The 27,590-nt window shown below is 42.3% G+C and overlaps 2 protein-coding genes across 2 annotated transcripts in view; both read right to left on the bottom strand.

Annotated features, from left to right (window-relative positions):
• LOC129867118 (copine-2-like) overlaps positions 1–18,728 on the bottom strand; it is a 47,193-nt gene extending 28,465 nt beyond the window's left edge. Inside the window, exons 1-14 of the mRNA XM_055940308.1 lie at positions 18,463–18,728; positions 15,349–15,551; positions 13,656–13,835; positions 13,447–13,521; positions 13,096–13,167; positions 12,666–12,749; positions 12,383–12,472; positions 12,140–12,238; positions 11,584–11,670; positions 11,038–11,097; positions 2,606–2,739; positions 2,278–2,332; positions 1,625–1,676; positions 1,275–1,408 (exon numbers count right to left, since the gene is read on the bottom strand). Of these exons, the coding sequence (XP_055796283.1) occupies positions 1,275–1,408; positions 1,625–1,676; positions 2,278–2,332; positions 2,606–2,739; positions 11,038–11,097; positions 11,584–11,670; positions 12,140–12,238; positions 12,383–12,472; positions 12,666–12,749; positions 13,096–13,167; positions 13,447–13,521; positions 13,656–13,835; positions 15,349–15,522 (1,296 nt within the window). The 5' untranslated portion in view covers positions 15,523–15,551; positions 18,463–18,728. The remainder of the gene's footprint in view (positions 1–1,274; positions 1,409–1,624; positions 1,677–2,277; positions 2,333–2,605; positions 2,740–11,037; positions 11,098–11,583; positions 11,671–12,139; positions 12,239–12,382; positions 12,473–12,665; positions 12,750–13,095; positions 13,168–13,446; positions 13,522–13,655; positions 13,836–15,348; positions 15,552–18,462) is intronic.
• A 552-nt stretch (positions 18,729–19,280) lies between these two features.
• LOC129867114 (protein NLRC5-like) overlaps positions 19,281–27,590 on the bottom strand; it is a 29,129-nt gene continuing 20,819 nt past the window's right edge. Inside the window, exons 3-20 of the mRNA XM_055940303.1 lie at positions 27,431–27,517; positions 26,396–26,479; positions 26,207–26,290; positions 26,028–26,114; positions 25,877–25,936; positions 25,720–25,767; positions 25,526–25,609; positions 24,262–24,348; positions 24,030–24,113; positions 23,825–23,926; positions 23,638–23,721; positions 21,373–21,456; positions 21,160–21,243; positions 20,943–21,026; positions 20,760–20,837; positions 20,543–20,626; positions 20,372–20,455; positions 19,281–19,989 (exon numbers count right to left, since the gene is read on the bottom strand). Coding sequence (XP_055796278.1) covers positions 19,908–19,989; positions 20,372–20,455; positions 20,543–20,626; positions 20,760–20,837; positions 20,943–21,026; positions 21,160–21,243; positions 21,373–21,456; positions 23,638–23,721; positions 23,825–23,926; positions 24,030–24,113; positions 24,262–24,348; positions 25,526–25,609; positions 25,720–25,767; positions 25,877–25,936; positions 26,028–26,114; positions 26,207–26,290; positions 26,396–26,463 — 1,368 coding nt within the window. The 5' untranslated portion in view covers positions 26,464–26,479; positions 27,431–27,517 and the 3' untranslated portion in view covers positions 19,281–19,907. The remainder of the gene's footprint in view (positions 19,990–20,371; positions 20,456–20,542; positions 20,627–20,759; positions 20,838–20,942; positions 21,027–21,159; positions 21,244–21,372; positions 21,457–23,637; positions 23,722–23,824; positions 23,927–24,029; positions 24,114–24,261; positions 24,349–25,525; positions 25,610–25,719; positions 25,768–25,876; positions 25,937–26,027; positions 26,115–26,206; positions 26,291–26,395; positions 26,480–27,430; positions 27,518–27,590) is intronic.

Below are 27,590 nucleotides of genomic sequence, written 5' to 3'. Positions count from 1 at the left end.
AATAGGATAATAAATAATTAGATATAATTTATTTTAAAAATGTAGTTCCCCATGATAGGACAATAAATAAATAAGACGTATAATTCATTATAAAAGTATATCCATCATCTGAACAACATTGAAAGACCTCTCATACCCGACTCACAGCAATACATTGGCTCTGGGATATGCAACCATTTCATTACTCACTCACTCAACTTTCCAAACATAACAAATAAAATAAACACACACCACACTATCTAGCTATATGGCATAAAATGCAAAAGGCTATAAAGTAACATTAACTGTAAAGCTATCAGTCACTAATGGACACATTGACAACTGCAATTAAGTTACGTTATATTTTTTATGTATGTTACGTCAAACGATCTGGTAGTAAGGTTGCTAGCTAGCACTCCTAGCAGCTTATGCTAACTAGCTAGCTGGCTAGCATTTCCTGCTAGGGAAGTTTCTAGCTAGAAAGTTAGCATAAACTAGAACTAACTAGGCTAGTCATTGTCTAAATGACTAGTAGAAACACATTCATAACCATAAATGTGGGGAGGGGGGGGGGGGGGTTGCCCCCGACACACTCATCCAACATATTACTACTTTAAGAAAAAAATGTCTCTCTAAACAAGTGGATTATTTATCTTAAGGCTTTCCTACTTGTATATTTAAAACAATTATAGATCTATCTTCATCGGAATATATCTACAACTTTTTCAAAATGTAAGAAAATTATATCAACTTACCACAAAATCGTTTTGTTGAAATATCTCCAAAAGTTGTGATGACACAGAAGATTTTTTGTTGTTGAGCAAGAGCAGTGTTGAAAAAATGTTGAAAAAAGTGTTGAAAAAATTATTTGGTGACATCTTGTGGTCTTAATGTGAATTACAGGGGGTGGGGGCAGTTACCCCAGGGGGTTAGTTACCCCCTAGTACCCTATATACCTCTTCAACCTTGTGAATGTTTAAAGGTTCTGTGACTTCAGGAGCTCTGGGTTACTGTTGGCAAACCCATCACATGATCAGCATGTGCTACCACATCTGGCCCTGGGCAGTGGAACAGTGCTTGTGTTTACTACAAAGTGCACCCGCCTTTAAAGTCAATAAGCATTGGTCATGTGGGGGGATTTACATAAAATTTGGAACTGGTAATGTTGACTCATTAATAACATGAGTCGGATAGACATCTTTAACAGGAAAATGACAGATTCAATAAAATGAAAATGGATAAGCAATAAAACAATGAAACTAGAAATCCTAATAGTGATAACAAGCATTCCTCACCGCAGCAGTCTCCTGTTGAAGGGCCTGGGTGGCAAAGCGGGCCACATGGGTGATGATGGGGGAGAAGTTCGTGGGGCCGTAGAAACGGATGTGAGGCAGGCAGACAGAGTAGGCCTGGGCAATCCCCTCCACGCCTGACCATAGGAAACAGGAATCACACATGGAAACCAGCACAAACCAGCACCCTCACCAGCAGACAGAGGGCTAAATATGGTAGTTCTCAAATAAATGAGAAATAACACCCACTCCATGGATAAAGCAAGAAACAAACCCTAGTAAGTGCAGCCTGCAGTGAGTACATTGTAATAAGGTTTTTAACGGGGGTTACAGAAAACATAATAATTGCTCACCTTGGCAGAATGGATTGGTGGGGTCAAAGTTGATGGCAAATTCATGAGACACCTGCAGGTACAGGAGACAAAAACCAAGCCTCAGGTGCAGAAATTGTACATTGAGAATTTCCAAAGGCTGTTAGAGACTGTAGAGGAATGTGGGAGCACTAGAAATATGCATTTCCATTGTATGATTGTAGCAGGTGGGAAAAGCAGTGAATTATGTGACAAGCATTTTCTCTTCCTCCATTCCCCCTGCTTCACATGATCTATTCTTTCTTGCTTTCCTCCTCTCCAAAACCATTACATACATTCCCATCCCTGCAGTGCCCTTTCATTCCAATTGTTTCAACCTCTCCCTCTCTTCTTCTTCTAGTCCTCTCAGACCACTGATGGATTTAACCTCCCTAAACACTTCCCATAAAGTATTCTGTCCATTTCTGTTGCTCAGCCTCCTCATTCCGTTGTCCTTTACATCAGTGCAGTGCCATGGCAACCCAGATGGGATTACAGTTGCATAATTATTGGAATATGCATGTTTTATACATACTCTGTGATGCCGCTGTCTTCCAGTCTCCCTCTTCTCTTTAGCATTCTTTTTGGCTCTACATCTATCATATGTAGTGTGCCGTGAAGACACACCCTCACATGTAGACAGTTTATACACTTACTTTCCAGTCTGGAGGGAGTTGAGCCCCAAATCCCAGAGCAGGAAACATTTTGTCACTGAGGAAGGAGGGCAACAGATTGACAGTAAAAAGCAACTTCATCAGAATTCAACATGCAATTTTGCATTATGGAATGTCTCAATAAACTCGGGATGGTACTTTATCAGAAACAATGAGTGACATAAGGAATATGACTGAGTAGACAGAATTAGAAGAGTTGAAGAGACTTTTTAGTGACTTATGACTGTGATGTATAAAATATAATACTTTATTTATCTGTGATTTGATCATATTGAGTCCTGTTATTACTGTTTACACTAATGGGACTCACGTGTCATAGTCCTGGATGATCTGGCCCACAGCCAGGATGGCGGACAGGTACTCATTGCTGCCCAGAGGGTTGATGAAGTGAAGAGAGGAGGCCTCCCGAGGGTTCCCATTAGACGCTGTGAAATCAATGCCAACCTACAGGAATAGCAAGACAGGAGACAGACATGCTCACAAACACAAACAAAGCCTATAAATCAGCTTAAATATGAACAAAGGTGTGGAGCATATAAAAAGATTCCAGTGAATCCTACAGAGCCTTATTTCAGGATCCTGTCCTCGGGCAAAGATGGTTACAATATAAACATGGTAATTAACTCAAAGATTTCAACTAACAAGCCCTCCCAAGCCCACATCTTCATTCAGTCCATGCTAATGCCTTTAACCAACAATCCTATCAAAGAGCATGGCTTATACTCAGATCTCCTCCAGTTCCTACCAAAGTTGTGGCTGATAACTGGACAGCCTCTATTAGACAATAGATGGACAAGGTGAGGAGAAAAAGAGAAGAGAGAGAAAGAGAGAAAGAGAGGGTGAGAAAGACAGAGAGGGAAAGGGAGAGAGAGATGAGATCTGACAGAATCAGGGTGCCACTTCATATGCCCATTCCCCTGCGTCTCAATCAAGCCCTAGGCAATGTGATGAGTGTGCTGCTACTCTGCATGAGCAGGGAACTGACTCAAATCTTTAGCTTTATCTCAATTTAGTCCAGATGAATGACCATATTTCTTAACCATACCTTTAACTCTGGGTACAGGGTTCTGAAAGGGCTGGCCGGTGCTGTGATAACAACCTAATGTACAATCAGATGACCTCATGAATGATAACAAGTCTTAACACTGGTCTCCTAAGCACCGCTCCACACGCTCCACGCAGGTCTGACCTGTAGGCTAGTTTGACAAATACTCTAAAGCTGCTTTTAATTAATACAATGCTATACTACTGTGTTATATAGTCAATACATTTTCCCATGCAACTACTGCAAACATTGTAGTCTCTAGTTCCAGTCTATATATGAGCAGGGTTTTCATCTGCATCTCTGCAGAGCAGATTTCCCCTCTAACAGATTAGGATTAGGTGCATGCTAAATCTGATTGAATGCAGTGGAACAGAGAGAGAGAACATCTTTCTCTGTGAGACAAATCAAAGAACTCTGACAAAAGAAAGCAGATTAAGAGAACTGCAGGATGCACCTTTGAGGATTTTGATTCACATTCTTTCTCAGACACCGATCTTGACTGAATTATAACATGCAGGTGTGAACTCTTTAAATAATTGTAATTATCATATTGGATTAAGGTAGATTATTAAGGTGTTACTACTGGTGTTTTGAATATATTTTTTAATACAAATGTAATTGTCCCAGTATAAATTGTAGTACCTCCTCCTTTAAAATGGGAAACATTTTGTAAAACTGTCAGGATTCATTTCAAATTTCCTGCCTAGCAGCTAGGTTTTTAGAAAATGTAAACTAAAAGGACAAAAACATTATGGATACATTACAAACAGAAAAGCCAAACCATGGAGATAGTCTCCAGTCATGTTCCTATTATTGTTTTCAGTCTCTCTCTCTCCCTTTTATTCCTGCAAAGACATAGTCTCGCTTCGGCACAAATCACAGTAACTATGGCAACACAAATGTTCCATTTGCTTTAAAAAAAAAATCTGACAATAACACGGGGAGAAAATCATTTCTTGAACAGGACCACACATAGAGCCTGCTAATCAGAACAAGGTCTGTGGTCCACAACCACATAAATAAACACATCTGGCCACATACAAGTAACTAAAGAGGTGTGGCAGTATGAAACGTTAATGGAAAGTTGATGTTGCTATTCAGGGAATAATAAAATACAAGTGGAGCTATTTTGCTGAGAAAATAGGAAAATAGATCATGCACATATTTTGGCACCACAAAGGGAACAGATCCTCGGAGTATTTCACAGTAGCATGGATACGTAAATGGTGGTAGACAATGTTTCAGCACAATTGGAGATAAATACACTGGCTGGCCAATAATAGAGCTCTGACACAAAGGTGTGACATCACCAGGGACGCACAATGTTTCTCTCATCAGCCTGAGCCAAAAATAGACCAATGACAATTTTCTCCTACTTTGGAGAAATCTGAACCTATAGGATCTTAATTTGACCTGTTTCTCACAGCAGGAAAATAATCCTTCAGCAACAGGAAATGTGAATTGTTGTGTGGATTATACAATTATAGTTAGGGCCAATCAAGTCTGACATTTTAAAGTGGAAATTATACATTTTGGAAGCCTTTTTAAACCTTGAAGATCCTACACCTGTACCATGTTTCCAAAGATTTACAGTACTATAGTGTGCATTCAATGAATGAAGTAACATATGCAAGTGTGTTATGTTCAAATAAAAAAAATACATGTTTTTTTGTTGTTGGTGTAAGTCAAAAATAAAATAAAATTGTATTCGTCACATCACTCTCATGCTTCATAAACAACAGGTGTGGACTAACAGTGAAATGGTTACTTACGAGCCTTTCCTGACAATGCAGAGTCAAAGAAATAGAGAAATAATAGAACAATAAAACATGTAATAATTATAAAAGTAATAATAGACACACAATGAGTAACAACAACTTGGCTATATACAAGTTAGTGCAAAAAGGGTCAATGCAGATAGTTAAATAGTTAAGAAATAGCTACCTGGACTAACTATTAAGCAGGTTTGTAACTTGGGGGTAGAAGCTGTTCATGGTCCTGTTGGTTACAGACTTGTCGTACCGCATCGGTACCTCTTGTCGTGCAGTAATAGAGAGAACAGTCTATGACATGGGTGGCTGGAGTCTGACCATTTTTAAGGTATTTTTCTGACACCACCTGGTATAGAGGTCCTGGTTGTCAGGGAGCTCGGCCCCAGTGATGTACTGGGTCGTACGCACTACCCTCTGTAGCACCTTACAGTTGATGCCAAGCACTCTGAGGAACCTGAAGCTTTCGAGGTTCTCCACTACAGCTCCGCCGATGTTAATGGGGGCGTGCTGGGCCCTCCATTTCCTTTAGTCCACGATCAGCTTCTTTGTCTTGCTGATGTTGAGGGAGAGGTTGTTGTACTGGCACCTCACTGCCAGGTCTCTGAACTCCTCCCTTTAGGCTGTCTCATCACTATCTCATCATCAACAGTGATCAGGCCTGGGTGCAGTCGTGGGTGAACAGGTAGTACAGGAGGCACTGGCGTACCCGACAGCCCCCGGAAGGCGGAGGGGCTCACGAGTTCTGGGGGCCAATGCGCCTTTCACCGATGTCTATTTTTTATTGATTTAATAAATAATTTTGACAGTAACCCTCCAAAAAGTCATTCATACACCTTTTTAATTTCCATAAGTAAGTGTTTGTTTCTTCAGGAATGTGACTAAAAAAGTGATAAATAAAAAATAAACTGATTGAAAGTATGCAGGGATGTTTTTATTTATTTATTTTATTAACCTTTATTTAACTAGGCAAGTCAATTAAGAACAAATTCTTATTTACAATGATGGCCTACCCCGGCCAAACCCGGACGACGCTGGGCCAACTGTGCGCCGCCCTATGGGACTCACAATCATGGCCGGATGTAATACAGCCTGGACAAATCAGTGGACAAATGCCATAGTCAAGGCCATGACGGAGCCAGTACAGTGAGTGGAGCTTACTCAGGTGTTCAAAAGTGCATATCAGACCGAGAGCCTAACGCTTCTTAGGGAGATTTAGTTTAGAATTGATCTCTCTGCAGAAGCGACACAGGGATGGTAAAAACAGCATGATTGCCGTAGCAACATCAGGGCAGAAGGGAGTTGTGCTTTACAGCAGTTCTGTAACATCTTTAATTGAGCCTCTCATTCTCCTCAATTGCCGGCCTAAACACATTACGGAAAGAGTTTAACAGTATAGGAAGCAGTTGAAACAGTTCTTGAGGGCAAAAAAAGAACAAAAAAAAAGCTGCTTGCGATTTCGTTCATACTGGTGAACCGGTGTTTGAGTTTTGTGGTTGCAATATCAACAGTCCCTTATCTCTGGTATACCTTGGCATGTATCAGTCAAGACAAAGTTTAAATTGTGTGCAGTGCAACTGTAACGGTCCTGACCTGTTTTATGTTGTTTTTTGTATGTGTTTAGGTCAGGGCATGTGTTTTGGGTGGGCAGTCTATGTTATCTGTTTCTATGTTGGTTTTGGTTGCCTGGTATGGCTCTTAATTAGAGGCAGGTGTTTTGCGTTCTCCTCTAATTAAGAGTCATATTTAGGTAGGGTGTTCTCACTGTTTGTTTGTGGGTGATTGTCTTCCGTATCTGTGTTATGTCTTGCACCATACGGGACTGTTGGCTGTTCGTTTATTTTGATGTAGTCTGTTCCTGTCCGTAAGTGTTACGTTTAGTTATGTAAGTTTATGTTCAGGTTTCGTCTACTTCGTTTTCTTGTTTTGTATTTTTGAAAGTGTTTTGTTTCGTGTTGCCATCATAGTTTTTTCAAATAAAGAGATGGCTTATTTCCCGAATGCTGCGTATTGGTCCACTGTTCCTTCTCTCCTCTCCTCATCCGAGGATGAGGAGAGAGACAGCCCTTACAGCAATGGACATATAATGCACAATATATCAGGAAAGACTGGGTGGGTTATCAATACTCAGTATAGAAAACATTCAGGCCCGCAACATGGACCTACAGACTGTGGTGAAAGCATTTGCACACAAAAAAGGATGTGTTCAGGACACCAGGGGAGACTCTCAAATGTAATTTAATTTACCTTGAATATTGCAGCGCATTTGTGTAGGATATCAGCCAGACAAAACCTGTTCAACAATAAATAGTGTCTGAATTTATCCTCAAGTCGACTACTTTTTTCCTCATTGTTTGGCTATTTGATGTGTCAATTTTTATAAAACGTTTAAAGTAGCAGTTAAATACGGTACATAGCTATAGATTGTACACTGCATAATGGAACAATCCCTAGTAAGCTAGTGTTTTGAGGGTGGACTGAATGTATTATTTGGCATTAATAGACTGGTTTTACACACAACTTTCTATCCAAGCTGGGAGAGAGCGCGAGGAAGGCTCATGTCATGCAGATTCAGGTAGCCTATAGAGGACAGTTGTATATAAAAAAAAAAGGTATGCTGTTGCATCTAACATTTATTTTACAATCTGCAATGTTTGAATATCCAACATTAATTACTGAACAAGTCAGCCAGGAGTCTAAAAATGGCAGCATTGCAACACCGTGTATAGCTTCGTGAAATGTTAGGCATAACAGGAGAAAATTATGACTAAATAGGCCTACCAATAAACATGTATCCTTTAGTTAAAGCTAAGCTAAGCCCTGGCACCACAGAAAGCCTATCATCGATTCGATAGGCATGAAGCCGCATAGACATGTCGAAATTTCAGCACCATGGACAGAGATCGGTAGTCTACACTTCAACCTTGCGGAGGCCCAGAGAAACTGCGTTACGCCAGTGACAGGAGGGGACTAAGCACCCACTCCTGAGGGGCCTCTATGTTGAGGGTCAGCGTGGCTGACGTGTTGATGCCTAACCTCACCACCTGGGGGCGTCAAGAAGTCCAGGATCCAGTTGGAGTAATTGCAGAGGGAGGTGTTCAGTCTCAGGGTCCTTAGCATAGTGATGAGCTTGGAGGGCACTATGGTGTTGAACACTGAGCTGTAGTCAATTAACAGCATTCTCACGTACTGTAGGTGTTCCTTTTGTCCAGGTGAGAAAGAGCAGTGTGGAGAGCAGTAGAGGTTGCGTTATCTGTGGATCTGTTAGGGCGGTATGTGAATTGTAGTGGGTCCAGGGTGTCTGGGATGATGGTGTCGATGTGAGTCATGAGCAGCCTTTCAAAGCACTTAATGGCTACAGATGTGAATGTTATGGGGCGATAATAATTTAGACAGGTTACCTTGGTGTTCTTGGGCACAGGGAGTATGGTGGTCCGCTTCAAACATGTAGGTAATACAGACTGGTCAGGGAGAGGTTGAAAATGTCAGTGAAGACACTTGCCAGCTGGTCAGCACATGCTCTGAGTGCGCGTACTGGTAATTCGACATGCCCTGCGGCCTTGTAAATGTTAACCTGTTTAAAGGTCTTGTTCACATCGGCTATGGAGAGTGTGATCACACAGTCATCTGGAATAGCTGGTGCACTTACGCATGATTCAGTGTTGCTTGCCTCGAAGCGAGCATAGAAGGCATTTTTAGCTCGACTGGTAGACTCGCGTCACTGGGCAGCTCATGACTGGGTTTCCTTTTGTAATCCGTGATATTTTTTAAGCCCTTCCACATCCGACGAGCATCAGAGCCGGTGTAGTAGGATTCAATCTTAGTCCTCTATTGACACTTTGCCTATTTGATGGTTTGTCAGAGGGCATAGCGAGATATCTTCTAAGGGTCCGGGTTAGTGTCCCGCTCCTTTGAAGCAGCAGCTCTAGCCTTTAGCCCCAGTGCGGATGATGCTTGTAATCCATGGCTTCTGGTTTGGATATGTACGTACAGTCACTGTGGGGACGACGTCATCAATGCACTTATTAATAAAGCCGGTGACTGATGTGGTAAACTCCTCAATGCCACTGGATGAGTTCCGGAACATATTCCAGGCAGTGCTAGCGAAAGTCCTGTAGATTAGCATACGCTTCATTGGACCACTTCCATATTGAGTGAGTCACTGATACTTCCTGTTTGAGATTTTGCTTGTAAGCAGGAATCAGGAGGATAGATTTTCCAAATGGAAGGTGATGGAGAGCTTTGTATGTCTCTGTTTGTGGAGTAAAGGTGATCTAGAGTTTTTAGTCTCTAGTTGCACAGATGACATGCTGGTAGAATTGAGATAAAACGGATTTCAGTTTTCCTGCATTAAATAACCGGCCACTAGGAGAGTGGTAGTACAGGGTCCGAGTTTACAGGTAGAGAGTGGTAGTACAGGGTCAGAGTTTACAGGTAGAGAGTGGGCGTACAGGGTCAGAGTTAACAGGTAGAGAGTGGGCGTACAGGGTAAGAGTTTACAGGTAGAGAGTGGGTGTACAGGGTCAGAGTTAACAGGTAGAGAGTGGGCGTACAGGGTCAGAGTTTACAGGTAGAGAGTGGGAGTACAGGGTCAGAGTTAACAGGTAGAGAGTGGGCGTACAGGGTCAGAGTTAACAGGTAGAGAGTGGGCGTACAGGGTCAGAGTTTACAGGTAGAGAGTGGGAGTACAGGGTCAGAGTTTACAGGTAGAGTGTGGGCGTACAGGGTCAGAGTTTACAGGTAGAGAGTGGGCGTACAGGGTCAGAGTTAACAGGTAGAGAGTGGGCGTACAGGGTCAGAGTTTACAGGTAGAGAGTGGGAGTACAGGGTCAGAGTTAACAGGTAGAGAGTGGGCGTACAGGGTCAGAGTTAACAGGTAGAGAGTGGGCGTACAGGGTCAGAGTTTACAGGTAGAGAGTACAGGGTCAGAGTTTACAGGTAGAGAGTGGGAGTACAGGGTCAGAGTTTACAGGTAGAGATTGGGCGTACATGGTCAGAGTTAACAGGTAGAGAGTGGGCGTACAGGGTCAGCGTTTACAGGTAGAGAGTGGGCGTACAGGGTCAGAGTTAACAGGTAGAGAGTGGGCGTACAGGGTCAGAGTTTACAGGTAGAGAGTGGGAGTACAGGGTCAGAGTTTACAGGTAGAGAGTGGGCGTACATGGTCAGAGTTTACAGGTAGAGAGTGGGCGTACAGGGTCAGAGTTTACAGGTAGAGAGTACAGGGTCAGAGTTTACAGGTAGAGAGTGGGAGTACAGGGTCAGAGTTTACAGGTAGAGAGTGGGCGTACATGGTCAGAGTTAACAGGTAGAGAGTGGGCGTACAGGGTCAGAGTTTACAGGTAGAGAGTGGGCGTACATGGTCAGAGTTAACAGGTAGAGAGTGGGCGTACAGGGTCAGAGTTTACAGGTAGAGAGTGGGCGTACAGGGTCAGAGTTAACAGGTAGAGAGTGGGCGTACAGGGTCAGAGTTTACAGGTAGAGAGTGGGCGTACAGGGTCAGAGTTTACAGGTAGAGAGTGTGCGTACATGGTCAGAGTTAACAGGTAGAGAGTGGGCGTACAGGGTCAGAGTTTACAGGTAGAGAGTTGGCGTACAGGGTCAGAGTTAACAGGTAGAGAGTGGGAGTACAGGGTCAGAGTTTACAGGTAGAGAGTTGGCGTACAGGGTCAGAGTTTACAGGTAGAGCGTTGGAGTGCAGGGTCAGAGTTTACAGGTAGAGCGTTGGAGTACAGGGTCAGAGTTTACAGGTAGAGCGTTAGAGTGCAGGGTCAGAGTTTACAGGTAGAGCGTTGGAGTACAGGGTCAGAGTTTACAGGTAGAGCGTTGGAGTACAGGGTCAGAGTTTACAGGTAGAGCGTTAGAGTACAGGGTCAGAGTTTACAGGTAGAAAGTGGGAGACACATTGAGGTGAGTGATGACATACTCACAGTGAACATGATTTGGCATCCACCTAAAATATAGTCCAGGAAAGTATAGTCCCTTTCAACCTGAGGAGAAAGTATTCAAAGATTATTCTAACGCTGCTCATACCATTCCATCCATACTGTAGCAAGTTCAAATTATTTTTCCTATAGATAAATAATTGGAGAAAGCAAGGAAGTGGCACTTTGATAGGATTGAGTAGTCTCCATATTCAGTAATTGGCTGCCTGAACAAAGGTGATTACTGCAGGCAGCCCCTGGTTGACTGTGTGAGACTGATAGGTGTGTTGTGCTGATATTAATAAATACATTTAACAGCGATTTGAGCCATTACTCTAATCCCTGCCTGCAGCAAAACCAAAATTACAGGCATTTTGTTTGTAATAAAAAAGAATAAGGCTAAGGCTTTAATGTGCATTCATAATTTAATTAAAAAGCAGTTTCCTTTTAGACTTAATTTGCATTTTGCGGTTGCCATAGTGGGTTAACTAATTAGTCATGAAGAGGGATAGTGTACACTATATTTATTAGTCTCTAGGTGTTTTGGTTCACCTTGCATGACTTCAGAATGATGATTCCAGAGTTTTTGTAGCTCTTTTTCTTCTTCTGTTTCTTGGGATTAATGCATTCAAATTCGATCTGGAGCAGAAGAACACAGAGTAAGAAATGACCACTGGGACCCTCTGCACATCCACACAATGTACACTCTTTCTCACATCGGCTGTATTTGCATTTCTGCCATTAGCTAATGACACAAGGTTTTCAACAGGAAGTCAGGAGCGAAAAACGTAAGTCAAATACAGAGCTGTTCTCTCTCCAGGTGTGGCCGGGCTGTAAAATAAAGCATAACCCAACATGTATTAGTGAGGTTAAAAACAAGGCGTAAATAAGCACTTGTGAATATCCAAATGAACAGGTGTCCTCCATTCAGAAATGGTGAGCTGTGTTAACTGCAGTGTCTTAAGTGAGTCATCCACTCACAGTGAGGAGAACACTGAGAGTTGAGACAATGTAAAAAATTGTGTTTGATCCACATCACAGCATGACTAAAGCATGCAGAACAAACCCCCATAGATAAACTGGAGTAGCTCTAAAATCCATCCCTCACCTCCAGTGAATTTTGGGCTTCACTCATCTTGTTGACAGCGGTCTGAAACTCTCCAATGAAGTCATGGCCTCCATCGTTGTCGTAATCATAGCACAGTACCTAAAATACGAGACAACATACAGTAATACCACAATAAATAACTTCTTAAAATATATTTGGCTTTTTACATACTGTATCTAAAGGGGATTCCATGTTCATACCATCGCCCTCAGATGAATGCACATGTTGATAAACCTTACTCACCTTGATGCTCCTGTCCACGTCCCCGTTACAGAGGGAGATGAGTGGTACTGTGAAGGGCTTCCACACCGGGTCCAGAGTGTTCTTTATCACCTGCAGCACAAAAACAGCTACAGTGAGAAAACTTATTCCGTGTTACTTGGAATAAAGAACTTAGAAGCCAATCCAAGGCTATCCAGTTACTGTTGTCAGCAGGTGGTAATACACCTTGTTAAGTGATATAACACACTCAGTTCTGCAATGTTGAAATTTAAATCGTTTAAACAGCCACCCCCGACCAACTCACCTCTGTCCTGTGGACTAACATCCATTTCCCATCATCTCCTTGCTTATGGAACTCTAGGTAGGGGTCTGATTTACCAAAGAAATCCTACAAAACAAAACAATCTGGTGTGAGAATGGCCCACATAGCTGCCAGCATACCATTATAAAAATACAAATAAAATTGTGTGAACTAACACTTGCACTTGACTTTTTTCCCTCTTACTATCTCTGACTTTGCAACTTTGAGGGAAAATGTACATACTATGATTGTGATATGTGGTTGTCCCACCTAGCTAGCTTAAGATGAATGCACTAATTAAAGTAGCTCTGGATAAGAGCATCTGCTAAATGACTAAAATGTAAAATATAAATGGACTAAATATTATTGTTGTTCCAAATATTAAGTAAGAACTTTTTAACAGAGATGATAATATAGTAGCAGTAACTCTTACCTTCTTGTCAAGCTTTCTCCCACACAATGTCAATGTGATTATTCTATTGTCTGACAGTTCCAGCGCAGTTATCTGCATACAAGACAAACTGTTACTGGGTTGTACTACGTAACACTGCACCATGTTACAGAACAGTGTGTGTGTGTGTGTGTGTGTGTGTGTGTGTGTGTGTGTGTGTGTGTGTGTGTGTGTGTGTGTGTGTGTGTGTGTGTGTGTGTGTGTGTGTGTGTGTGTGTGTGTGTGTGTGTGTGTGTGTGTGTGTGTGTGTGTGTGTGTGTGTGTGTGTGTGGACATGTTTTTGGTTCTTGGATTTATTTGTGGGAATGAGGTATATAAGCATGATGTTCTCACTGTGATGGTTCCCTTCCCAGCTGGCTTGCTATTGGCCAAGGTCAGTGGTCGGTGAAGTTTCTTATTGGACACAATCTAAAGGTCACAGACCAGAGAGAGAAGTGAGTGAGGGGTGAAATGCCCAACTGCAGATAAACATAAGCAGGTGATAAACAGGTGCAGAAAGGTGTCACAGACAGATTATTAGAACCACGTGACAGGTAGCATACCACCCCCAGTGTACAGATGTACTCTCCAAGGAAGTCATGCTCATACAGCTGGCTGCTGCACTTGTCCTCATCAAACAGGGCAAACTTGAGCTTCTGGACTTCCTCAAAATGGTAGTCCACCTTAAACTTCACCCCAAACACTGGATTCAGGTTATTCACTGCAGTCTCTGTTCGACCAATCTGAAAATAATACACAGGAATACACTATGTTTTTCTCAAAGAAGTACTGTACTCACACACAACCACCGTGCACACACAGCGGAGGTGGAGGGTGGACATGTGGGGGTGTTGAAGGTTGATAAGGTTTTGTTCATGTGAAAGATAAAACCAGGTGGTGGTGACTAACACTGTGTATGTCTGACTCACACTGATAGAAGATGTACACATACTCATCACCCCCTCTTGTTCTCCCATCGCTGAGCCTAGGGCGGAGCAGACTGTATATGTTTCTTCTCTGCTCTGTCTGTTTGACTGGAACCCCTAGTCTCTGTGTCTCTCCCCTCACCTTCTGATTGTTACCCCCTCCCCTTTCTGTGTTATCACACTTCCCTCTTTACCCCCACAGAACAGATGGCCACTCCACCCAGAGTGAACCCCTCTCTCACGCCCAGACGGACAGGGAGAAAAACCCTTCACTTTAACAACCCTTCACTTCTCAATGCCTGCTCTGCCGTGTGTTTTTTGGCTGTGTGTGTATTGTTGTGTGTTTCATATGCTGTAGCTTTCATCATGATCCAAAGAGAAACCATTGTGAGGATTATTATTTTACACCTCTGGAATAGCACACACGTACTTTTTATACATAGGCTACCCGTTTTCAAAACCCACTGTGTATATTTCATGTCCCTTCCCTGTTTGCCTGTTAGTTCCATTCCTCATTTCTCTTTCCACGCATTAAGAACATCATGATTCCTTTGTTTCCATCCACGTTTCCATGGTTACTGCAGCAACCGCTATGCTGGTTTCATGTTGGAGCCTGCCCTGTTGACCGACAGCTCAGGCCTGCAGGAACACACTCAGCCTGCTTCAACAGAACACTACCCAGGCAGGCAGGCATGTTTTTCCCTGGCACTGAGAGGGTAGCCCGAGCACACGCACGCACGCGCGCACGCACACACGCACACACAAAGTCATGAGCCCTGATGAGCCCTGCTGAGTTCTACAATTTCTCTTCTTATAATGTGATTTTAAACCTAACCCTAACCACACTGCTAACCCTAACCTTAAAAGCATTTTTTTTTCATGCATTTTTACAATATAGCCAAGTTTGACTGTGTACCTGTGTTAGGCAACACGGCTTCAAAGACAGCTGTGGATTAACGTTTCTCCATAGTATATTGATATTCCACTATTTTCCTGGTTTATACAGAACACTCAGTGTTATTGCGAACTTGACTAGTAAGTGATAAAACATTGAGAGCATTCAACAGTGAGAGGAAATTTCTTTGTAATGTTTATTTCACCCTCTCAAGTGGTTTGCTTTTCATGTTTAACTCTCTCTTTAGCATCTCTCAGTATCATCTTTGTTCCAACTTTCATCATAACCACAAATTCTTCATCTTTTTTACCTTTATACTACCCCTCCAGTCAGTCACCCATTCCTTCTACTTTTCCAGCAACCATTTCCCTCATCTCGCCATTAATCATTATCCATCCACCCTTTTCCACCCATGTCCACCCCTCCCCTCATCACCTCAACCCAGCTGCTGTCCACCTCATTGAATAGCACACAGAAGGGGTCTGACTTGGAGGTCACATCTCTGTCCAGCAGGTTGCCGCAGCACACAGACAGCTCCACCCTGGTGATGCAGTGCTGAGGACCCACGGTTGGCCCAGAGTCGGCCCCCGTGCCTAGCGTGTAGGCCATGCCGGCAGGAGTGTCAGCCCTCCCACAGCCTGGGAACATACACAGCAAAGAGAAACAGCACTATGAATGACATTACTGTAGCACTGAGCATTCTGTAGACTCATAGATTCAAAATAAGGTAGAGAGACTGACAAAAACATGGGGATGCTTAATGCAGGGTGGTTGATGACAGAACATTTGAGACCTACAGTATCATACATTCTCATATTCCATATTCAATAGAACATAAAAATGTAATTTTATCCATGTGCAGTATCCAGAGAGTTGCCTAAATCAATTCAGCTGCAGGAAAAACAAAGGTCAGGGCCACGCACAGAATAATTTATCTAGTACAGTGGTCCATCATGTGTCATATGAGAGAATAACTAATGAGATCTGTACTCTGTCAAACATTCATGCACAGGTAACGTAATTTGTAAGGACATGATGAGTATGGTGAGAGCTCTTGTTGCTAAGATACTGATGTGCCATTGTGGAAGACCCTCCTTCCACTGCTAGTGGAACCAGGAAATTGGTTATATTCCCTAGAGATCACAGATGTGCAACTGCATATGTTATAGCACCATTTATTAACTTAAGTAATTAATTATAAGGTTATAATAAAACCACTGTAAATACAACTAAAACTAAAATGATTATTTACCCACATTGTCATTTTCTGATATGGTTAATGGACTTTTTTATGTAAGCACCATATATGAGGCTCTCTATGAAGCTCTTACCATATAAAGGTATTCCATTACCAGTAATTAGCTTCAACCAAAGCAAATGGCAAAAGTGTACAATGGGAGCATACGGACGTGTTCCGTAACATAAACACACACATCACACACTGCCAACCAAATCATAATCAATCTTCATGGATGTATGTATGCGCAAGCAAGTGTGCAAAAGTAAAGTATCATATTCTCAATCGCTTGTATAATGTAAACGGTTAAATGTTGTTTTGGTATCCGTAAGAATATTATACTGAAGACATCAGCATAGTATTGCTCACATACCTAAAGTATAAATGGGGATAACTCACCCCATATCCCTAAACAGCCCCTCAGGTTCAGTCCATCCAACATTACAGTAAAAAAAAAACACTCTTCACACCTAAGGCAAAGCTTTGGCCATATATACCCTGACCATAAGTGCCATTTTTAGCATAATAGCCACATTCTATGTGTTCACTTCTGATGGCTGATGATGTAATGGAAAACTTGTATTGTTACCAAATCAACAGCATAATCATCCTTATCCTTATACACACAGAGAGATCGACAATCCAAACACGTGCACACACACACACACACACACACACACACACACACACCAACAACCCCTTATCGCTCAAACTGGAAACTGTGCCTCACTCACCTTAATAGCACAGTAAACACAACGTACATGGTCATTTACTCTAACACTCTAATTACCTGTCTGCCCTGGTGTATGCTGACAAGTGGCAGAAATTGAGCATTTTCTTTCCCAGGGTACAATAAGCATATTTGTGGGGAATAGGGGAATGGGGCAATACTATCCAGTGTTTTCCCTAGGATTTCTTTCAACAGTGGTGGCTACTAGCATTAGCACAATGACATGCTAGCTGTTCCCATAGACTTCCAGGTATTGAGCCAAAGCGCGTCTCGCTTTTAAATGGATGCTGGGGAAACATGTAGGGGGAAAATATAGGGGAAACATCGCTATGGGATATAAGTAAGTGGCTACAGAGGAGAGGCAGACACTGCAATTTTAAGAAAGCCTAGAACTGTCAGTGATTGGAATGTGAAAAGACAATGCCACATACTGTTTGTGTATCGAAGTTCAAATAGAGTTAGAATTAGTTAGAATTATTTTCATGACCGTCGCTGAATACGCAATTATATAATCACATACCGAAAACTGAGTTGAATACAGTAGGCAACCTAAAAAACTGGTGATCTGTGAGTTATAGACCCAGGTCACCACCCTCAGTGTCATGTCGTCTTCCTGTCTGTGTGGCAGAGGAAGTGGCCTCCCCACAGATAAATAAAGGGCTGGTTGTCTGCAAACCTAAAGTCGTCGCCCCCCCCCCAGGTGCCCCTTGGGCAAACTTTTCTCAGACCATTCATTCAGATGGTAAAAATATTAAATTAGCTCTTGTCCCAGTAATAATGCTACATGGGCAAATGGTCCAGGCTAAATCAACACAAAAACTGTGAGAAATATACATAGATTGCTATTTATCAAGATTATTATCAATCAAGACCATTTTCAACCCATGATGAAAATTGAATTCCCATCTTCACTAATCTCAGTGCTTAAGGACCAGACTGACTGCATCATCTGCTCTACTGTGAGAGAGCAAATGTCACTGGAGAATACTTATGAGGGTGGGTGAGAAGGGAACAGATTTTCTCCACCTTTGATGGTGGCGTACAATAGAAATTGTATAGATTTCACAGTATATTTTAACAACCAAAAAATCCAGAGAGAGATGGAGCAATGCAGAGAGCGAGAGACCAATAGAGATAAGCTATGTCCATATTTGAATAGACAGACAGGAGTGAACCAGAGAAGTAAAGACATGGGTCTCTGAGAAGACTGTGACATTTCTGCTTTAGAGCTAGTGACAACTGTCTCTGTTTACTCTTGTGCTTGACAGCTTGAGCTTTGTGAGGGTTTTCTGTAGATCTGTATGTGACACAAACATTATGTTCACAATAACCTCTGATATCCTGTGTGCAACCCTTAATATTTCCATCAGTTTACAATTTCAGAAGCAGTACATTGAGAATTACAATATATCAATATCCCAGTGAATAGCAATATTTGAATTTGCAGCACACCTTTGAACACCTTGCATTTGTATTTCAGAGTCATGAATTTACTTAATGTACATATTTACAGACATAATATGCATACCGTTAATAGCATATGATAAAAATACACTGCCCAAGAGCCCCAATATTAACTTACCTTAGTAAATGTGATTTAAGTACTACTCTACCCACTTCTCTTCTCAGAAGATTCCTTATTTCTTGATAGCTCAAACACTTTTCTCCCTATGCACAAATTGACGTTATTTTCATGATGTCCAAAAATATCATCAGGGGGAAACAATTTGTTGTAGTTCGCCACGAGGGCAGGTCATTCTGCGCTGTGCCAGTCTCTAGCCGAGTGGTGTAGAGGAGCGATACTGGTAGTCGCGCGTTGCTCTGAACTCCGCCTGAATCACACGCGCTCTATTCTGTTTATAATTGCCTTCAGCTAAATGAAAATATAAATGCTATGGTTTGTTAATACATATTGGTAATACAAGCTATATATTTTCTTAACATATAGGCTTTTTGTGTAATCAGTAATAACTCAAAGAGGGCCAAATTCTGTACATCTCAATGCCAATATGTTTGACACAGATGTACAGTATATTACATCACATGACATAGTTGAAGGTCACTCAACTTTTTGTTGGGGTGGTGGGAGAAAATACCCCAGTGCTTGATTGAATCTGGTGCACTGCTGTCTCATTTGCCAAAACACTCTGTCAGTCTCAATTTACAAGGTACAATATAGTCAGCACCTCATCATTTACATCAGTGAGTAATGGTTATTTTGTCAAATAAAAAAGACAAACAAATTAATTGTGTAAACATTTCAAACGGAGATGACTGGAGGTTCTTTTTTCTTGATTTAGTATAGAACCTTGAATTGTGAAATTGTATTGCCATCTAGAGGTAAGTTCAGATAAAGAAAATCACTATTTACATAGCATATCATATGAAAAAGAAGACTTGTCTCACACTTTATTACCAGTGCATGTCATAATAAAACATCAAAATGGACATTACAAAAACAAGTAAATGAAGAAAGAAATCTGCCACACAAGACAAAACACAACAAGTGTAAGGAATAAATTAGCAGATAAAATGCACTATTGGTTAGAGCCTGTAAGTAAGCATTTCACTGTAAGGTTTACACCTGTCGTATTCGGCGCACGTGACAAATAAACTTTGATTTGATTTTGATTTGAAACATGAGCAATGACAGAATTAGAATCCAGCAGTTCAAGAGAACAAATTGACTTGGTCTCACCGACCCTTTTAGTCAGATGTGAAAAATAAATAATTCTGCAAAACTTAAGCAATCAATGAATCCCAGATTCAAAATCAATACAGAAATAAATATGAGTGGATAGAGACAACACACGGACCGTTTCCAGGAAGAGGAAGAAAGAGAGATAGAGACCAGTTCCCAGGGTTGGAATAAAGGTTCACTGCCCCCCCTACAAGGATCATTTTATTGTTTGATTTGATGACCTGCTGTAATTTTAAGGAAATGTGGTCTCTAAGTGCATAAACTATTATAAAAATAAAAGTGCAAGTTGACTGTTCTGCTGCCACACTGAATGAGTAGATCATAGACTACGTGGAGAAGAAGTTGAGCCTCTTCTCGCTCTGTCTCAGTCTCTGGGCATCACAGGTAGAGATACTATTCCTCCACAGTCTGGTCAAACAAGGAGAGGAAAGGAGTATTACTGGAATTGTACACAACAAAGATAGTACCCAATTGCTGATTGATAGTCAGCGTAAGTACATTAATACGATTGACATAATTCAACAAAACTTTTTCCAGCTACATTTCCAAGCCACCTCTGGTCTCTTGGCCGTCCCACCCCTACAGGAGAATCTCTGCCCATCTTCCGAAAACGTCTGAACCCCCCCCCCCCCTACTAGCACTGACTTTGCTGATCATTTCTTTATAGAGGAAAAATGTAATTACCACGACATGTGGTTGTCTCACCTAGCCATCTTAAGATGAATGCACTAACTAACTGTAAGTCGCTCTGAATAACAGCATCTGCTATATGAATAACATGTAAATGTACCTGATTACTTCAAGCGACGGACAAGACTGTAAGCTTCTGGCAAGTGCCTCTGCTCCAGTAGTGCTGATACTGTTCAACTCAAGACTAAAATCAAAGACATAAAAACAATGATCTGATTATCAGGTCTATTTAGGACAAGTCAATGTGCATAACTGTAAACTGTACACTCACTCAAGTCTCCTTAGCTTCTGGCATTGTGGTAAAACTTCAGAAAGCTTCACTGCGACATCATCTCCACAGCCATTCCACGCAAAACTGACACAATTAACAGGGAGTGAAAGAGAGAGTAATGGAATTTGGTCAAATTGGTCATGAACATGAGAACCAGAAGAATAAAGCTCTTTGCTGCCTATATACGGTCCGCCTGACACTGTGGCCCTGCCCTTACCTGACATCCTCTGCACAGACACAGTAAGCCAAGCTGGCAGCTAGACCAGTGAGCTCTGAAGTCCCTATGGAGGTCAAGCTGAAAGACAACAAGTACATTAACAGCTAGCCTCTCCTCTGCATTCCCCAAGATTGAGCAGAGAATACAGTCAGTATGTAGCAGATTACATTGGGTATATCTTACTGTATCTTTGTCAAATAGTTAATGAAGATCAGAGCATTGGAGATACTGACAGATCCTTCTCTGCCAATCGGGTTCTCGGAGAAACTTTTCGCAAAAACACAACGGTGAACATAAACAAGGGTTAGGGTTGAGGTTACATTGCAATAGATGCATAAAATCAATAAATAAACTTAACACAATCCAAGCCAAACAAAAAAACTGATGGGAATAGACTTACTCTAGAACCCTGAGGTGAATGAGAGTGGGCAGAACTCGTCCCATCTTGGCAGCACATGCTAGGCTGAGTTTATTTCTGGACAGACTGAGATATAATGTAATGGGTCAGGCGGTGCATAGTTTGCAGTCAAAATTCTAACCTTTTATTTTTGTCCATTTTGAAAGCCCATTAGAAATAGGGAACTATGGATAGATATTTGGAACTTGGCCTTACTGGAGTACCTCCAGTTCTGTGCAATTAGCCAGGGCCTGGACCAGCCTCTCTCCTGCTTGGCCACCAATATAGTTATCTGACAGGCTGACACACAAAGATAAAGAAGTTAAATGACGTCCCAGTCTGTGTGTTTTACACAGAAATCTGGGTCAACACTCTCCTCTTCTAATGATTGAGAGAGAAACAGGTTCACTTCATATCATAACTCATAATATCAGTATGTTTCATCAGTATGTTTCCTCTGAACCAGCTCAGGAAGTAGAATAAGCGGAACTTTGTGAGGACAATATAATAAAGGTGTGTCTTTACAAACCAATCAGCACTTTGACCCCTCTCTATACAGTGCATTCGGGAAAGTATTCAGACCCCTTGACTTATTGTTACATTTGTTACGTTACAGCCTTATTCTAAATTGGATAAAATCGTTTTTTTTCTCATCAATCCACACACAGTACACCATAATGACAAATCAAAAATTGTTTTTTATACATTTTAGCAAATTTAATACAAATAAAGAACAGAAATACCTTAATTACACAAGTATTCAGACTCTTTTCTATGCGACTCAAACTTGAGTTCAAGTGCATCCTGTTTCCATTGATCATCCTTGAGATGTTTCTACAACTTGATTAGAGTCCATCTTTGGTGAATTCAATTGTTTTGACATGATTTAGAAAGGCACACACTTGTCTATATCAGGTCCCACAGTTGACAGTGCATGTCAGAGCAAAAACCAAGCCATGAGGTCAAAGGAATTGTCCGTAAAGCTTGTGTCAAGGCACAGATCTGGGGAAGGCTACCAAAACACTTCTGCAGCATTGAAGGTCCACAAGAACACAGTGGCATCCATCAATCTTAAATGGAAGAAGTTTGGAACCACCAAGACTCTTCCTAGAGTTGGCCACCCAGCCAAATTGACCAATCGGTGGAGAAGGGCCTTGGTCAGGGAGGTGACCAAGAACCCGATGGTCACTCTGACAGAGCTCCAGAGTTCCTCTGTGCAGATGGGAGAACCTTCCAGAAGGACAATCATCTCTGCAGCACTCCACCAAGCAGGCCTTTATGGTAGAGTGGCCAGACGGAAGCCACTCCTCAGTAAAAGGCACATGACAGCCCGCTTAGAGTACGCCAAAAGGCACCTAAAGGACTCTCACCATAAGAAACAAGATTCTCTGGCTTGAATGCCAAGAGTCACGTCTGGAGAAACCTGGCACCATCCCTATGGTGAAGCATGGTGGTGGCAGCATCAAGCTGTGGGGACTAGTCAGGATCGAGGGAAAGATCAATTGAGCAAAGTACAGAGAGATCCTTGATGAAAACCTGCTCCAGAGTGCTCAGGACCTCAGACTGGGGCGAAGGTTCACCTTCCAACAGGACAATGACCCTAAGCACACAGCCAAGACAATGCAGGAGTGGCTTCAGGACAAGTCTCTGAATGTCATTGAGTGGCCCAGCCAGAACTTGGACTTGAACCGGATCGAACATCTCTGGAGAGACCTGAACATTTAAAAAAATATATTTATTTATTTCACCAACCAGGTAGGCCAGTTAAGAACAAGTTCTCATTTACAACTGCGACCTGGCCAAGATAAAGCAAGGCAGTGCGACAAAAACAACAACACAGAGTTACACATAAACAAACGTCAAGTCAATAACACAACAGAAAATCTATGTACAGTGTGTGCAAATGTAGAAGAATAGTTGTGCAGCGACGCTCCCCATCCAATCTGACAGAGTTTGAGAGGATCTGCAGAGTAGAATGGGAGAAACACTCCAAATACAGGTGTGCCAAACTTGTAGCGTCATAACCAAGAAGACTCGAGGCTGTAATCGCTTCCAAAGGTTCTTCAACAAAATACTGAGTAAAGGGTCTGAACACTTATGTAAATGTGATATTGCTTTGTCATTATGGTGTATTTTGTGTAGATTGATGAGGGGAAAAAACAATTGAATTAATTTTAGAATAAGGCTGTAACGTAACAAAATGTATAAAAAGTCAAGGGGTCTGAATACTTTCCGAATACACTTTACCTCTTTCATGATGACAAATTTAAAATGTCTGCCATAATCCTAAACACACCTAAGTTGTACCCATGAAGCCCATTAGAATATTACCTGGTACTTTGACAGGTTCTAACATTGGATAATTTGACAGATTGCTGATGCATGTCTTAGCTAACTTTGACACATTCAATTATGTTGACAATTTTTTGCCCACGTCTGTTCCCTAGCCATTCCTCCAGTTCAATAATCCCTGGACCCTACCTGATCTTCCTCAGGCCTGTCCAGTTGGGCAGGTGTTTGATAAGCTCCTCAAATCCTTTATCTGACATCCTCATCCCCTCCAACCTGCAGGCCAGACACACATTGACAATACCACATCAGAAGTGATGGCTAGTTCATGCAGAAGTCAGATACTACTTGACATGCGTGTTATCATTATTCTACTCACTCAATCTCCTCCATTGCTCTGAGCCCCTCCAGAGAGGCCGGTAGGACCAGTGTGGTCGCCTCCTCTGGGGATCCAGTCGCCATGGTTACTTTCTTATTCAGACTACGGACAGATCACAAATCATTGGCAAAGATAACACTTTACACCACATTTGTCTCAGGCATGGCAAGGCCCACTACATTCTCTATCAGGAAGCTCTACTCACTTTAGCCTCTTCAAGGAGGTCATAGCATGGAGCCCCTGTGCCAAGGAGACTGTGCTCTTTTGATCCAGCTGTGCTGAGTCAAGGCTGTGGACAGGATACAGGTATTTAGCTCATGCCCTTACCCCAGGACACACAGTATATCATAGGAATAGCTGTCAGTCATGGTGGTCATGCTGTGCTGCAGTGGGAGGTCAGAGTTGGTGAGGGAATCTCAAGAGTAAAAGTTTTTTACCTGATCCCATCCAGAGAGAGACACTGTCCAAGCCCTTTGAGCAGGTCCAATGCTCCTGCCGCTGTCCAACCAGAGCACAGGGAGAGACTGGGGGACAGAGGGATCAACATTAGTATTGTTGTGTCACTGGCCAGGTGGGTGAATACAGGTAGGGCAAATGTGCATGTGTCAGCATATGGTCTCACAAGGGGTCTGAGGATCTCATCTCGGTAGCTATTGGCAGTCAGGCTACCTCTGGCGAGCACATGGAGGGCTGTGCGGCCCCACAAAGAAATGCCACCCCACACCATGACTGACACATCGCCAAACCGGTCATGCTGGAGGATGTTGCAGGCAGCAGAACGTTCTCCGCGGCGTCTCCAGACTCTGTCACGTCTGTCACATGCACATTTGTGGCCTGCTGGAGGTCATTTTGCAGGGCTCTGGCAGTGCACCTCCTTGCACAAAGGCGGAGGTAGCGGTCCTGCTGCTGGATTGTTGCCCTCCTACGGCCTCCTCCACGTCTCCTGATGTACTGGCCTGTCTCCTGGTAGCGCCTCCATGCTCTGGACACTACGCTGACAGACACAGCAAACCTTTTTGCCACAGCTCGCATTGATGTGCCATCCTGGATGAACTGCACTACCTGAGCCACTTGTGTGGGTTGTAGACTCCGTCTCATGCTACCACTAGAGTGAGAGCACCGCCAGCATTCAAAAGTGACCAAAACATCAGCCAGGAAGCATAGGAACTGAGAAGTGGTCTGTGGTCACCACCTGCAGAATCACTCCTTTTTTGGGGGTGTCTTGCTAATTGCCTATAATTTCCACCTTTTGTCTATTCCATTTGCACAACAGCATGTGAAATATATTGTCAATCAGTGTTGCTTCCTAAGTGGACAGTTTGATTTCACAGAAGTGTGATTGACTTGGAGTTACATTGTGTTGTTTAAGTGTTCCCTTTATTTTTTTGAGCAGTGTATAAACATGTTTGTATTTTTCATGTTCAGCCTAAGATATTAATCTTTGGCCAAAAAAACCCATGTAGAGCCCTTCCAACCCCCAAAATTCATAACAACATAAGCCTCACCAGAGTTTCCTCAGACTAACTAAGGATGGTAAGACAGAGCAGAGAAACTCTGCTCCCACTCTACCGATGCTGTTGTGTGACAAACTAGAGGAAAATAAGAAATAGGTATAACTTAATACAACTAAATTAAATTAGACATTACAAACACTTTAACAACTTCCAAAGTAGTCCTAGGTCCCTTCTCGCAGATACTTACTCTAGATCCTGCAGCAGAGGGCATCTCTGGAACACAGTCTGCAGAGACACTAGGTGGTGCCCTTGTACTGCACAGTCTACTAGACTGAAACACAAGAGGCAGGAACATGTAACAGGGAGAATATGCAGTAACCATCTGAGCTATCTTACACACATTCCTGTTGATGTAGGAATAATAGAGGAAGCTGCTTTCACCTGATGGTCATGGTAGACAGAGAGCCAGCCATGTCTGCAGAATCACCACTGAAACACAAATAAAGCCAGCTCAGTTAAAACAGAAAGAGCTGTTATCTTTATCTTCACATCTAAATATATTTTGCAAATGGACAACGAAAATGTATTTCAACTTTACCTGGTAGGAGTGTGATTTGTGCATTTTTCCAAAGTAATGTGTACAGTGGTGTGGTTTACCCTGCAAAATAAGTTCACACATACATTATGAATGTCATGTTCTATTTTACTATACTTCTAAATATTACCCCAATGCCAACATGAATTATCACCTGATTGTGTGTATGTTGGGGTTCAGGTTCAAGCAGCAGGAGACCAGGTTAACAGCTGCTACTGCTGTGATCCACATCTCCTCAATACTGATGGGAAATATACACAGCATGTTAACCTGAATCATACACACTCACACAAGAGATCCCACACACAAATGCTATTCCCATATCCTCCTCACCTGATATAGCGTTGGACATGACCACACCTCAGCTGCTTCACCAAGTCTTCAATCACCTGAACATTCAGTCCATTGTTTCTTATACTGAAGGGAAAAAGTCTGTAATTTCACTTCCTATAACTTGCAGAGTCAATCACCAGTGTGTGTGTGTATATACGTGTGTGTGTGCTTGCGTGCGTGCGTGCTCACTCCAGGGTGTGTAATGAGGACAGGGCAGTCAGGCTGTTCTGTAGAGCAAAGAGGCCTTCTCTCTGCATGGTGTTACAGGATAACCTACATACACAAGAGAAAACAGTGTTCCCCAGAATCATACAGGAATAATATACTATAAAGTGTTGGTCACATGTTTCATGAGCTGAAATAAAAGATCCCAGAAATGTTCCATACACACAAAAAGCTTATTTCTCTCAAATTCTTTGCAAATTTTTTTTTTACATCCCTCTTAGTGAGCATTTCTCCTTTGCCAAGATAATCCATCCACCTAACAGATGTGGCATATCAAGAAACAGATTAAACAGCATGATCACTACACAGGTGCACCTTGTGCTGGGGACAATAAAAAGCAATTCTAAAATGTGCAGTTTTGTCACACAACACAATGCCACAGATGTCTGAAGTTTTGAGGGAGCATGCAATTGGCATGCTGACTACAGGAATGCCTACCAGAACTGTTGCCAGAGAATTGAATGTCAATTTCTCAACCATAAGCCGTTTCCAACTTAGTTTTAGAGAATTTGTCAGTATGACAAACCGTCCTCACAACCGCAGACCAGATGTAACCACACCGGCCCAGGACCTCCACATCCGGCTTCTTCACCTGCGGGATCGTCTGAGGGGAGGGGGGGGCTGAGGAATATTTCTGTCTGTAATATAGCCCTTTTGTATGAAAACACTCTTCTGATTGACTGGGCCTAGCTCCCCAGTTGGTGGGCCTATGCCCTCCCAGGCCCACCCATGGCTACACCCCTGCCCATAGATTATGGCCTAAATTCATTGATTTCAATTGACTGATTTCCTTATAAACTGTAACTCAATAAAATTGTTGAAATTGTTGCATGCTGCATTTATATCTTTGTTCAGTATATTATCATCCTTCTACTGCCAGTCATGCTGTACTTCTGTGATTCTTTCAAATTCAGTGGTGTTATTTTAACTTTTTCAAATTTGATGAGTTTCAGGTTCATTATCTCAAAGGTCAAGCAGTTTTCCCAGTCCCATTCTCACCTCAGTTTGACCAACTGAGCAGCACAGCTCTTCAGAATCTCTGCTAGTCTCTGCAGATGGTCAGCCCCAAAATGACACTCTCTCAGACTGAAGGGTCCAGGGAACATGAAGCAGAAAAAGAAGGTGAGAGACTGAAGCTGTGGGGAGATGGATTTCATTT

The sequence above is a fragment of the Salvelinus fontinalis genome, chromosome 12 (assembly GCF_029448725.1).
Source record: "Salvelinus fontinalis isolate EN_2023a chromosome 12, ASM2944872v1, whole genome shotgun sequence".
Taxonomy (NCBI): domain Eukaryota; kingdom Metazoa; phylum Chordata; class Actinopteri; order Salmoniformes; family Salmonidae; genus Salvelinus; species Salvelinus fontinalis.
This window is presented reverse-complemented; position numbering and strand designations above follow the sequence as displayed.